Below are 12,616 nucleotides of genomic sequence, written 5' to 3'. Positions count from 1 at the left end.
TCTGATTAAAAAAAAAAATAAAAAATAAAGGCAATCTGCAAAGGGTTCACACGCGATAATTATAATCAAACTCCATTTGAGTGAGGGCTTGAGAGGTTCCAATCCTCTCTTGCAAAAGCCCTGGACAGAAACCTTGCTGTTTAGCATAGTGCATAGAGGTCGAAAATTTGGTGACACACATAAAAACCAGCGTGCATATCTTTTCTAAACTTATTAAATAAATCATAAGACAGCAAATTAGTATTGCAGTCATAACTAGAAGATAAACCTTTTCGCAATAATAGGCACTCGTCCCTGATCTTCGGAGTCGAATATATTACAATTATGTAAAGAATTGATATACCACAAATGTATTATTTTGTTAATAATACTATTATTTATATACCACAAATTTATTATTGTGTTAATAGAACTATCATTGATATACCCCAAATGTACTTTTTTGTTAATAGTACTATCATTGATATACCACAAATGTACTTTTTTGTTAATAGTACTATCATTGATATACCACAAATGTACTTTTTTGTTAATAGTACTATCATTGATATACCACAAATGTACTTTTTGTTAATAGTACTATGATAGATATATTCCACAAATGTATTTTTTGTTAATAGTACTATCATTGATATATTCCACAAATGTATTTTTTGTTAATAGTACTATCATTGATGTACCACAAATGTACTTTTTGTTAATAGTACTATCATTGATGTACCACAAATGTACTTTTTGTTAATAGTACTATCATTGATACCCCAAATGTACTTTTTGTTAATAGTACTATCATTGATATACCCCAAATGTACTTTTTGTTAATAATACTATCATTGATATACCCCAAATGTAGTTTTTGTTAATAGTACTATCATTGATATACCCCAAATGTATTTTTGTTAATAGTACTATCATTGATATACCCCAAATGTATTTTTGTTAATAGTACTATCATTGATATACCACAAATGTACTTTTTGTTAATAGTACTATCATTGATATACCCCAAATGTATTTTTGTTAATAGTACTATCATTGATATACCACAAATGTACTTTTTGTTAATAGTACTATCATTGATATACCCCAAATGTACTTTTTGTTAATAGTACTATTATTGATATACCACTAATGTACTTTTTGTTAATAGTACTATCATTGATATACCACAAATGTACTTTTTGTTAATAGTACTATCATTGATATACCACTAATGTACTTTTTGTTAATAGTACTATCATTGATATACCACAAATGTATTTTTTTAAAATAATACTATCATTGATATACCACAAATGTATTTATTGTCAATAGTACTAGAATTTCCTCTACTACAAGTAGAAGAATTAGTGATAGATAGGTCAGTCAATCAATCAATCAATCAATCTTAACATTTTTAGGCTTATTATATAGATTGGTAGTTAATTGGCCTTAATTTTTTTTCTTTGTTACTAGTTCATAGGGAAACAATTTACTGCAGTATTTTTAAAGAGAAATCAAACACATTATTACACATCGTGACATTCTAATTTGATAAATTTCGAGCGCTGAATCATCGTCAGTGAGGAATTGTTTTGAATCTGAACTACAACAAGATCTAAACGTCTATAGATACCCAGATTTTACTAGCTCAACCTCTCGCCATATTTATCATCTTAGTTTAAGACTTTGCGCAACATTCTTGTGTTTTTTTTTCTTTCAACCTCTGCGGGGGCGCTTAGACAATGTTTCTTTCCCTGCAATGCCCCGAATATTAAGCTCCGTTTCCCCTGGAGTAATATCGCTCCACAAATCATCATTGACCTAAGTCGTCCCCCCCCCCCCCCCCCCAAAACATCTCCCAGTGCTATCCCATTACTTGTGTGGCCAGGATGGAAAACGATTGTTTCGCATGTATTCCTGCAAAAGGAGACTCTCTGTTTAACAGACGGCGAAATTTATTCCTTTTCAGCGAAAGCTGTATTATAATGTAAAACAGTGGTTCTTAAGCTTCTGTGACCCCACTCTTGTAAGAGGGAATACCGCATTCATTGCACTTCCTTTATACCTAGCTGGGTAGGCGAGTGTTGGGATCCGGGACTGAAATGTATTTCTCTGGCGTCAAAAACAAAACTATTCATTCTATAAAAAAACACGCAATATATTTAAAAAAAAAAAACATATTTCAAAAATGCAAATCTCATGTAAAGGGGAAGAACTCCGCCCTTAAAACTACATCTATCAATAATGTACAAGCTATTTCCCTTACTAGATATCAAACAAATTAATTAATTAATTAATTACCGATAATTAACTAATCGAGTATAAAAAAAATATTCATGTTTTGTTAGGCCCCAATAAATAATTAAAATATCAACTTGATCGGATGATGCTAAAGAGAGAAATAGCGTTAACAATTAATTAAGGGGACTAAACCCAACACATTTAGCCATATCTGTGAATACCGAAGGATTGGTTTCCCTTGTTGGCATCAAACCAAAAAAAATTACCAGTAATAAATTGTCGAATTGGTTACTTTTTAAAAATTGATTCATGCTTTGTCTATACCAATGAATAATTGTGCGAGGTTTCAACTTGATCCAAGAATGTGTGTAAGAGAAATAACATGTGTACAGCCAGATGGGCCGATAGAATGACAGACAGACAGACGGACAGGATGAGTTGATAAAAGGTTTGTAAAAAAAAAAAAAGGTCAAGTTAAGTTGAATAAAGTGGTAACAGTAGAGAGCCTGTTGTTTTAAAGCAAAAGTAGTCATATAGACGATGTATGACACTCGCAAGAAATTCGACCTGTCCAACATGAGAAAGTCGAATAGAATCTTATCTTATAAATTACAGACCTTCCTCCAAAAGAGAAGATAATTACGTAACCTAGTAATACATGTTTATTACAGAATCAGCAAAGTCATTGTTTTTCCAGGATATTTTCTCGCCGGGGGGGGGGGGGGGGGGCGGAGGCGGAGTTTAAAAAAATCCATTTTCTAAAAATCTTAACATTTATTAGTTATTAAGAGCAATTATCGCTCTATAAGATGTATGAAGGAGGTATTGTCTTTTTAAAGTTGTTGTTTTTTTTAATGTTAATCTTGTTTTTTTCTCTGTTGCAAAAATAAGTTTAGGAAAAATTGTAACACAGGAAATGGTGTCAACTTTACTTGATGGGGCATTCTAATAGAGATAATTAAATACAGTTCAAACACATTTTATTTTTGTAACTTGAGAAATAATTGTAATGACTTCGCCCCCCCCCCCCTTTTTTTTTTTCTATTAACGCGCCCCGCAGTTTGAGAAGCACTGACGTAGAGAGAGACTGTGTTGTTTACTGAAATAGAGCGGCAGACGATATTCCCTCTACCAAGTACGCCTGCACCCAGAGTGATTTTAAACACGAGATCTGTGGTTTAAAAAATATCCAGAAAGCTGTTCGTGACTCGCCCCTTGTGGATAGTGGTTTTTCAGTGGTCATTTCTTGTTGGCCGTGTCTTACCCCCCCTTGTGGATAGTGGTTTTTCAGTGGTCATTTCTTGTTGGTCGTGTTTCTGTCACTACTTTGATCGAGAAGCAGCAGACGAAGAGTTTATAATTTGGCTAAAATATTGCAGGCAGACGACATCCTGTCGTAACCGGAACAAGAACGTAGCAGACTATGTAATAACCTTGACTTTGTCGTAGATCTATCGGAATACAATCCTATGCTTAAATTATATCTTCTAATGGCCTTTCGTGAACGACTTTTTGACACCGTTATCTATCTATCTATCTATCTATCTATCTATCTATCTATCTATCTATCTATCTATCTATCTATCTATCTATCTATGTATCTATGTATCTATGTATCTATCTATCTATGTATCTATGTATCTATCTATGTATCTATCTATCTATCTATCTATCTATCTATCTATCTATCTATCTATCTATGTATCTATGTATCTATCTATGTATCTATGTATCTATCTATCTATCTATCTATGTATCTATCTATCTATGTATCTATGTATCTATCTATCTATCTATCTATCTATCTATCTATCTATCTATCTATGTATCTATGTATCTATCTATCTATCTATCTATCTATGTATCTATGTATCTATCTATGTATCTATCTATCTATCTATCTATCTATCTATCTATCTATCTATCTATCTATCTATCTATCTATCTATCTATCTATCTATCTATCTATGTATCTATGTATCTATCTATGTATCTATCTATCTATCTATCTATCTATGTATCTATGTATCTATCTATCTATCTATCTATCTATCTATCTATCTATCTATCTATCTATCTATCTATCATATCTATCTATCTATCTATCTATCTATCTATCTATCTATCTATCTATCTATCTATCATATCTATCTATCTATCTATCTATGTATCTATGTATCTATGTATCTATCTATGTATCTATCTATGTATCTATCTATCTATCTATCTATCTATCTATCTATCTATCTATCTATCTGTCACTGTAGATTTATTGCTGGTCGGTGTCACTAGATTTTATCTTCCACTGTTGATGGTGAATGTCCCTGAACATAAAACTTTAAAACTATTGATGGTCCTTGCTTCTAGACAAGATGTAGTTGGTCTCTGTCTCCCCTCTCTCTTTCTCTCTCTCTTTCTGTCTCTCTTTCTGACTCTCTTTCTGTCTCTCTTTCTGTCTCTCATCCTGTCTCTCTTTCTATCTCTCTTTTTGTCTCTCTCTCTTTCTGTCATCTCTTTCTGTCTCTCTTTCTGTCTCTCATCCTGTCTCTCTTTCTATCTCTCTTTCTGCCTCTCTCTCTTTCTGTCTCTCTTTCTGTCTCACTCTCGTCTTTCTTTTTCTACCTTCTTTACCCCTTCCCTCTCTCCTCTCTGTTTCTATGTCTTCTTCTCTTCTCCTCACCCTCCCTATTCCCCCTTTCTGTCTCTATCCCTCCCCTCTCTTTGTCTCTCTCATACCTCCTTACTGATAACTATCTTCCACTTGTTACTAAGTATACATCTTACAGTTCTAAAAGCTTTTTAAGACTGCCACGTGACATATCACGTGATCTGTACAACCCACGAGGGACCAAGTCACTAATTTTTTATTAAAAGCCTCACGAAAATCAAAGCTTGAAACTACCAATCATTTCAAGTTATGCCGACATCATTGAACCAATGAAAACACTTGCAGGAAATCAGCAGACGATCATTTTTATAAAAAAAAACACAGCAGGGCATATCCATACAATAGAGATTAAAGAGAGAGAGAGAGAGAGAGAGAGGGAGGGAGGGAGAGAGAGAGTGAGAGAAAGCTACAGTCTTGAAAGAAAAAAATATTCCAAAATATTTAGTACATTAGACTATTTCACGTGGATTTTTAAATAGATCTATAAGCCGGAAGTGACGTTAGCCTCGTCCTCGGCATTTCGTATATTCCAGTCTTATTCTTCAGTCTCCAGACCAATGGGTCTCACTTTGAGACTTGAATATGACGTATTGTGTTACATAGGTGAACTAGACATGACATTCTATATGTTGTAGACCTATAATAAAACACACAAACACACATATTTATACATACATCAGGTTATGTTTTTATAGAGAGCACAGTATGTTACAGAGTGAATAAAACGCAGCTACCTGGCAAGAGGGCTTGAGTTTGAATACAAATAAAATCACCAATCACCTTTATTTGCATAGGAGATGATATCGCGTAACTCTTCTCTGCCAAAAAGTTAAATTTGTTAGAATATATTTCCAGAAAATTAAAAGCAGCTCTATACGATCGTACGTTTACAGTATCACTTGAAAAAAAAAGGTTTTGTAGTTATCTATTGCTAGTTTTAAACATTTCTCTCTACCTACCAAGTATAAAGGGGACTAATTCAACTTATAGCACCACATCATTCAAGTACAATTCCATTCCCTTGTTCAACATACCAAACAAAATAATTATTACCAATAGTTAATTAACTAATTGGTTGTTTTTTTTTTTATTACTTCTTGTTTTGTCAAGTGAAAGGAAAAAAAATTATGCAAAGTGTCAGCTTGACCTGAGACTGGGTGTGGGAGAAATAACGACTACACACTTTTTACCAGACAGACAGACAGACAAAGTGAGCAGACATAACTTTGTAAAAACAAATACAGAGCCAGTAAGAAATTCTCTTGAGTCCCAGAAGGTCACCATGTTACTAGTGTACTAACTAATAGCAGTGGATTCTGCATTCTCTTTTAACAATTAATACACCACTTATCAATAATTTGGAAAGGTCAAGCCTGGGGAGAAAAAAAAAGGGAGGGGGGGGGGGAAAGAGTTCAGGCGCGGAGGTAAGTTTCGAGTTCGCTCTAGACCTAGGTCTATGACATTTCTAAATAACAACAAATTAAAAGCCGTAAATATAATTTCTGCCGAAATCAATGAGACAGGCGCATAAAAATATCATACGAAAAAAAAAACAACAACGACAAAATCAATGCAGCAGACACGTTTCTCGTGGTTATCGTCTGCAAGTAAGTTGTCCCCCTAATCCTATTACAATGCATTCTGTGTAATTACATTGTAGACACGGCGACTAGGTGTGGCTTTAGATAGGTCTAGTTCTTGAAATAGTTCAGTAGAACATTGACATTTTTTGGTAATGCACACTCCATTCTACCAGATAACAATGATGCAATTATAGATAACATGCCGTTCTCTTTGATAGGATTTGCGGGATTATTCTAGTTTAAAAAAAGCGTCTAGCGACCGATTTTATAAAACATTTTTTTTTCCATTTAATATAGCACGAACTAAAACTCAAGTCTGCTACGAAATTGGAAAACAGGAGATGAAGCGTATTGATTGGTTAAAATTGTGAGACACGCGGAGAAGACATAGAAAAAAAAAATCCGTGTAGCTCTAAAACTCTAAAACAAACAAACATTTTTTTTTTCGTTGTGGAATAAAAAGCAAAATGTAGTTTCAGGTTCAAAGGTGTGAAATCCAACGGCTTCCGGACCCAGTTGGTCAGATCGAGGTTTCCTAAACTATTTGCTGATACATTTTTTTTAAAAGCTTAAGTCTTTCCAGAATGTAAATGGAGAACATTGCTCTAAATAAACAAGGTTATAAAGAGAGGTTGTGTTGTCACCCAAACTCAGTGGCGGACCCCGATGGATCCAGCCATGGGACATGTGATTGTTAAGCAGTGCAGGTGGAGAATGTTGTTGTAAATGAAATTTTTTTAAAAAAGCTTTGCAAATTTCGAAAGACACTCTATCTATTTGATATAGAAATATAGTCATGTACTCTTCTAGTGCACTCGGTGATTCGCTAATAGAATGCATCGAGGGCTATAGTTCTAGCATCATAGATATTTCTCATGGTGCACACTCTATGCGATGTGCTATCTGATAGATCTATGTGCTATTGAAATGTGCGTGTGGTGATCTGTGTTCCAGCACATCAAAGTGTTCTGATGCTGTACATTGGTTATGGTGACTTAATGGCGTGTACGCTGTGATGTGCTGCTGCCGTGTCCTGAAGCCAGTGTGTACAAAGTATTCTGATGCTGTACATTGATTATGGTGACCTAACGGTGTGTACGCTGTGATGTGCTGCTGCCGTGTCCTGAAGCCAGTGTGTACATTCACCATACATGTGTACTTGTTAAGTCGAGTGTGTTTATCCACGAAGCGTGTTCCATTGTTAGCGTCACCAGAGATCAAAACATTGGATAAGCGACTATGTTCAAATTCATTGTTTATGGTTACATCTTAACTTTTTTAGTGCTTCCTAGTGAGACAGTTTTCATTGGACATTTGCCCGATCAGACTCAAGGTAATTTAAATCCAATGCAAGGTAAGTACTAGAACACACATCGTCTGGTTTCACTTATATTACCAATCGTAATATGGACAATGTACCAAGTTTTACTATATATTTTTACAATTCATTTTAATCACAACAAAAATAAAATCGTTGATACTTGGATGGAGTTTTTACATAGTAAACTTCACCGCATTATTTGACGAAGGCCTTTTTTGGCGCAACAGAATAACTAGGTTGCAGAGTTCTTGTTTCTTTTTTAATTACTAAAATAATGTCTATTAGCGGCCCCCGAAAGGCGAAAAGACGCTATTAGTTTTGTGTGAAATGTCTGTCCGTCCGTCTGTCTGTCCGTCCGTCCCGTTTAGATCTCGTAAACTAGAAAAGATAGTGAAAATCAGACATTATAATATTAAAAGTTCTTAAGCAACGGCTACTTTTGTATTTTCTAAAAGCGAAAAGTCTAATTTTTTAAATCACTTATGCAAGCATTTTTTTCATAAAAATACACCACTTTTACAACTATTCACTATTAATAGTAACAAACACTTGAGGATCTTTAGTAGATGAAAAAATTATGTACCATATTCTATGTATATGATTTTTTTTAAATTATATATATATTATATATATATATATATAATATATATATATATATATATATATTATATATATATATATATATATATATATATATATATATATATATATATATATATATATATATATATATATATATATATATATATATATATATATATTGTTAAGTTATGTAAGTTTTGTTATACTAAGTACTATATTTACACACGCAAAATGGTTACTATTTTTTAAAGAGAAACAATCTATTTAGTATGCATATTAGTCAAACATAATGTAAAACAACATTAAATAAGTAATTTTCCATATTATCATTTGAACTGTGATGCCACGAGAAACAAACAGAACACCTAACCAAAGAAACAAAAAAAACTTTTGGATTTTTTTTTTACGGAAATGTTTTATTCTTGAGGAATAAGAGATTGGCCCTTTACAAAACAATTAGATCAATTAGATATTCATTATATGACATCAATTAAGCCAGGTTCACATCTAACTTCACATTTACTTTCACCTATCCTTTGGTGTGCTGGACCGCTGGGGCACCACACAAAGAGGGCGACTGCTGTCAATCAAACCAAGAACGAAGCGGTACAAAAACTCGTTGGTACCTCACTCGGTCAGACTCTGTCACCGCCACTCATTGATCAGGGAACAGGAAATGCACCAAGATACCTGTGTGTAGTCGCTGAATGAACTCTTTATGTTGTCTATTGTATTTATGTGTATTTTTCTGTTGTGTTGTCTTTATATGAAAAAAGAGTCCTTGGTATCACAAACAATTTTCGTAAGGATCAATAAAGCAGTCTTAGTCTTAGATCTGTTAACCTTTTTTTTTCTCCATTATTTTCTGTCATTTGTCTTTGATAGAATTTCAATCTGATAATATTAATATCTGCCTTTTTACCTGCCTGGGTGGACCATTTCGGGGGCCGATTTTCAGTTTGTGTTTCCACACAATCTGTCTTTGTAACCTTGTTTTTTTTTTTTAATTTTGTTCCAATATTGGCTTCTTTTATTCATTGAAATACTGACCTTTTTATTCATTGTAATTCTTTAATATATGGATTCTGTTGATATCGGCCACCTGACGGTAGGACTATTAGATTACTTAAGGGTTAATACCTCGTCCTGGCCACGGGATAAAAGCCCTCCATGGGTCAAAGAATCATGAAACTAGTGAAAGGGAAATTTCTCGACTCTTAATGATACTTCCAGTGAGGTAAAGTTACCTATGGTACTTCGAACTTTCAAAGTAGCCTGAGATGAACTCCAATTGGTGACAAGGCAGGGCCCTGGAAAAGCATTCTGCTGTGTGGCGTAGTGCCTCATAGCTTACATACAAATTAAGTGTTCCACCGGATACGTCTCCCCGCAGCTTGCGGAGCTGCGGAAACTCTTGCAAGACGTGCGTTACCGTCTCTTCTGATTCCCCACAGTGTCGGCAACGAGCATCAAAATTTGGCCGGAACCGGGCGAAGTACGCACCAATGGGGCAGTGTCCCGTACGCCACTGGGCTATTATCGTTTGTTCCAATCTTTTTAGCCTCCACCACGGATCCTCTCGATTTGGGCGACGCATGTGCTGCCAGACTCCCCTGGCAGTTTCGTAGTCGTCCCAGGATTTCAACCATTTTTCATGTAACCACTCTCGCATAACTGTGGTAGCCTGTTGAAACGTACTTGGTGTTTCGAAAGCGGGCACGGCCAGCGCTCCTTCTCGTGCTAGAGCATCAGCCACGGCATTGCCCCTCACGCCGCAGTGCGAGGGCACCCACTGCATAAAGATGACAGCTCCAATTTCCAAAGTAGCCAGATTTTTAACAAAATGTATCCTGTATCTTTCTTCTTGTCTTTTTAATCATTTTCCTTAAACACATTCAAATTTGTTTTCATTCGGCTATGAGCGTAAAGATGATGATGAGGGTGGCAAATAGTGGTATGTGGATGGTGGTGACGTTAGTGATGATGAGGATGACGATGAGGATGATGATGAGGATGACAATGCGGTTGTTCGTGCACATTACACCAATACGTGGTTTGTGAACGGTCCGGTAGAGTAATATCAAGATGTAAATTGTGTCTGTAGTCCTAAGTATGTCAATATCTAAGGACAATAACTCGGATATCAGCTTGACTAGATCGCGCATGCGTGATTTATAAGTAGACGCTAGCCCTATATGTGTTACATAAGGACTGTATGTTTCTCGGATATGACGTTTGTATGGGAGGGGGAGAGGAAAGGGAGATAACTGCAATTACTGTAGTCTCCCTTTTCGAGGGTTCGTCAATCCCGTGGAAATGTTTAAATATCTTCTGAGGGTACAAAATTTCATGTGTCTGATCTGATATTCTAGATATTCCGCCTCAGAGGCGGCCTTAGGGGGTGGTGAGTGAGGAAACCGCCCGATGTCTCGCGCCTTCGGTCCCCCTGTTAAGAGAATCCTTTGCCCATACAGGGGTGCAGTGGCTGGGTGGTTAAGTGCTTGGTTTCCGAACCTGGGGTCCCGGGTTCGAATCTCGGTGAAAACTGGGATTTTGAATTTCGGAATTTTTAAGGCACCCCTGAGTCCACCCAGCTCTAATGGGTGCCCGACTTAAGAGAGTAAAGTAAAGGCGGTTGGTCGTTGTGCTGGCAGCTGGTCCTATAGTACACTGCTCGTGAACCTATAATATATTCGACCTACACAAAGTCGATAAATATATACAAATACAATCTTTTAAATCGATTTTCCAGCTTTCAATAATACCTCGTTTTCTTTACTGTTAAGTAATAGATCTACTTATGCTATGTCCTCCTTGACCGGAAAGCAGACTTGGTTTGGTGTCTGCTAGTTTTTTGAGGCATTTAGCTGTCTTTTAGAATCATGCCTTCGTGTCTAGTGTTGAGAATGCAGCTAGTGACCCGTGACTGTGTAGTCTGGCTTCAGTTCATTGATTTCCATCTACTGCGTGTTGCTTCTTTGAAGTCAGTGTGCTCTAGGCTGACTATTTGCTGACCATATTCCATTCACGGCCCGGACGTCTAGACACGCTATCAACTAACGAATTCCATATAATTAGCTTCGTTGGCTGCGAACAAGAACACAGGCCAATTAGTTTAGGCCATTTTTATTCTATTATGATGAGTTGCGTCCCCTTGATTTGTTCTCTCACGGTCTGCTGGGTGTTGTCATGGCCAGATGGATGAGACTACAAATTGCTTCCCCTTTGATTGCGTCACAATGTCAAGACTAACTAACCTGAAAAATAACTCCTCCGAAAAAATTCGTCATTGTTACGACAGGGGCGTGGCAAACATGGTGCAAAGGGGTTCAATGCATCTAGGTCTGTCATATTTAATCTTTACAGGGGCGTGGCAAGCATGGTGCAAAGGGGTTCAATGCACCTGAGTCTGTCACATTCAATCTTTACAGGAGCGTGGCAAGCATGTTTCAAAGGGTTCAATGCACCTGGGTCTTTAAGTTTATAGTGTTGGCGCATGTTATGGAATGTGTGTGTGTTTCCAAGGTGATGATGAAGAAAGGGAGCATTAATTGTTAGTCTTGTAGAATGATGCAGGATGGGGCCCTTTCATAATCTGTGCTAAGAACGGAACACATCTCTAGGTTTCTAGGCTGTAAGGACGCGTCTTAGTGGTGAGTTAATTTTTGTTTAAAATGCCGTTTTAAATTACTATTAGAGTCTACTACATTTATTTCATTTCAAGTTGATTTTGTCCAGAATATAATAAAAGTTGATAATTAGTGGGTTTTTTTTTTCAAGAAGTCTTTCAAGCGATTTCAAGTTCTACAATTAAAATTATAATACGCCTACAACGGTTTAGTTCTATGAACTACTCAATATAGAAAGCGAACGAGCGATTACCAATAAGGCACTATCATATCCTTGAACTTGGGCTCAAGGTTACCCTACTACACCACTGTGAGGATAGCAAGTAGAATTTGCATATATAATTCTCTAAGTCGTCCAACCATGCGAGCCAAGACGCACGCTCTCCGACTCTCTAACCCTCGATGAAAAATTCATGGAAAGATAACTCTTTTATTTCTGCAAGTCGGACTAGAGTTACCCCACGTAACTTTTGCGGCAAAAAAGAGCTCGGCTCAAAAAGAAAGGAGAGAGAGAGAGGGGGGGGGGAGAACAAGTAATTTTCTCTGTATATATAATTCTCTACGTCGTCCAACCACCCACCCCGTTTGGACAGCTGTGTCTTTCAGGAAG

The 12,616-nt window shown here is 36.2% G+C and overlaps 1 protein-coding gene across 4 annotated transcripts in view; it reads left to right on the top strand.

Moving 5' to 3' along the window:
• Window positions 1-12,616, top strand: part of LOC106072738 (probable G-protein coupled receptor CG31760) — a 70,528-nt gene that overhangs the window by 2,945 nt on the left and 54,967 nt on the right. The window contains exon 1 of one of the 4 annotated variants that reach the window (XM_056024751.1): window positions 6,750-7,828. The exons of 1 other annotated variant lie outside the window; for it this stretch is intronic. In XM_056024751.1, coding sequence (XP_055880726.1) covers window positions 7,714-7,828 — 115 coding nt within the window. In that variant the 5' untranslated portion in view covers window positions 6,750-7,713. Of the gene's footprint in view, window positions 1-6,749; window positions 7,829-12,616 lie in introns of those variants that run through there. 2 more of the 4 variants (XM_056024752.1, XM_056024750.1) reach the window with 2 other exon arrangements.

Source organism: Biomphalaria glabrata, chromosome 3 (assembly GCF_947242115.1).
Source record: "Biomphalaria glabrata chromosome 3, xgBioGlab47.1, whole genome shotgun sequence".
NCBI classification, from domain to species: domain Eukaryota; kingdom Metazoa; phylum Mollusca; class Gastropoda; family Planorbidae; genus Biomphalaria; species Biomphalaria glabrata.
This window is presented reverse-complemented; position numbering and strand designations above follow the sequence as displayed.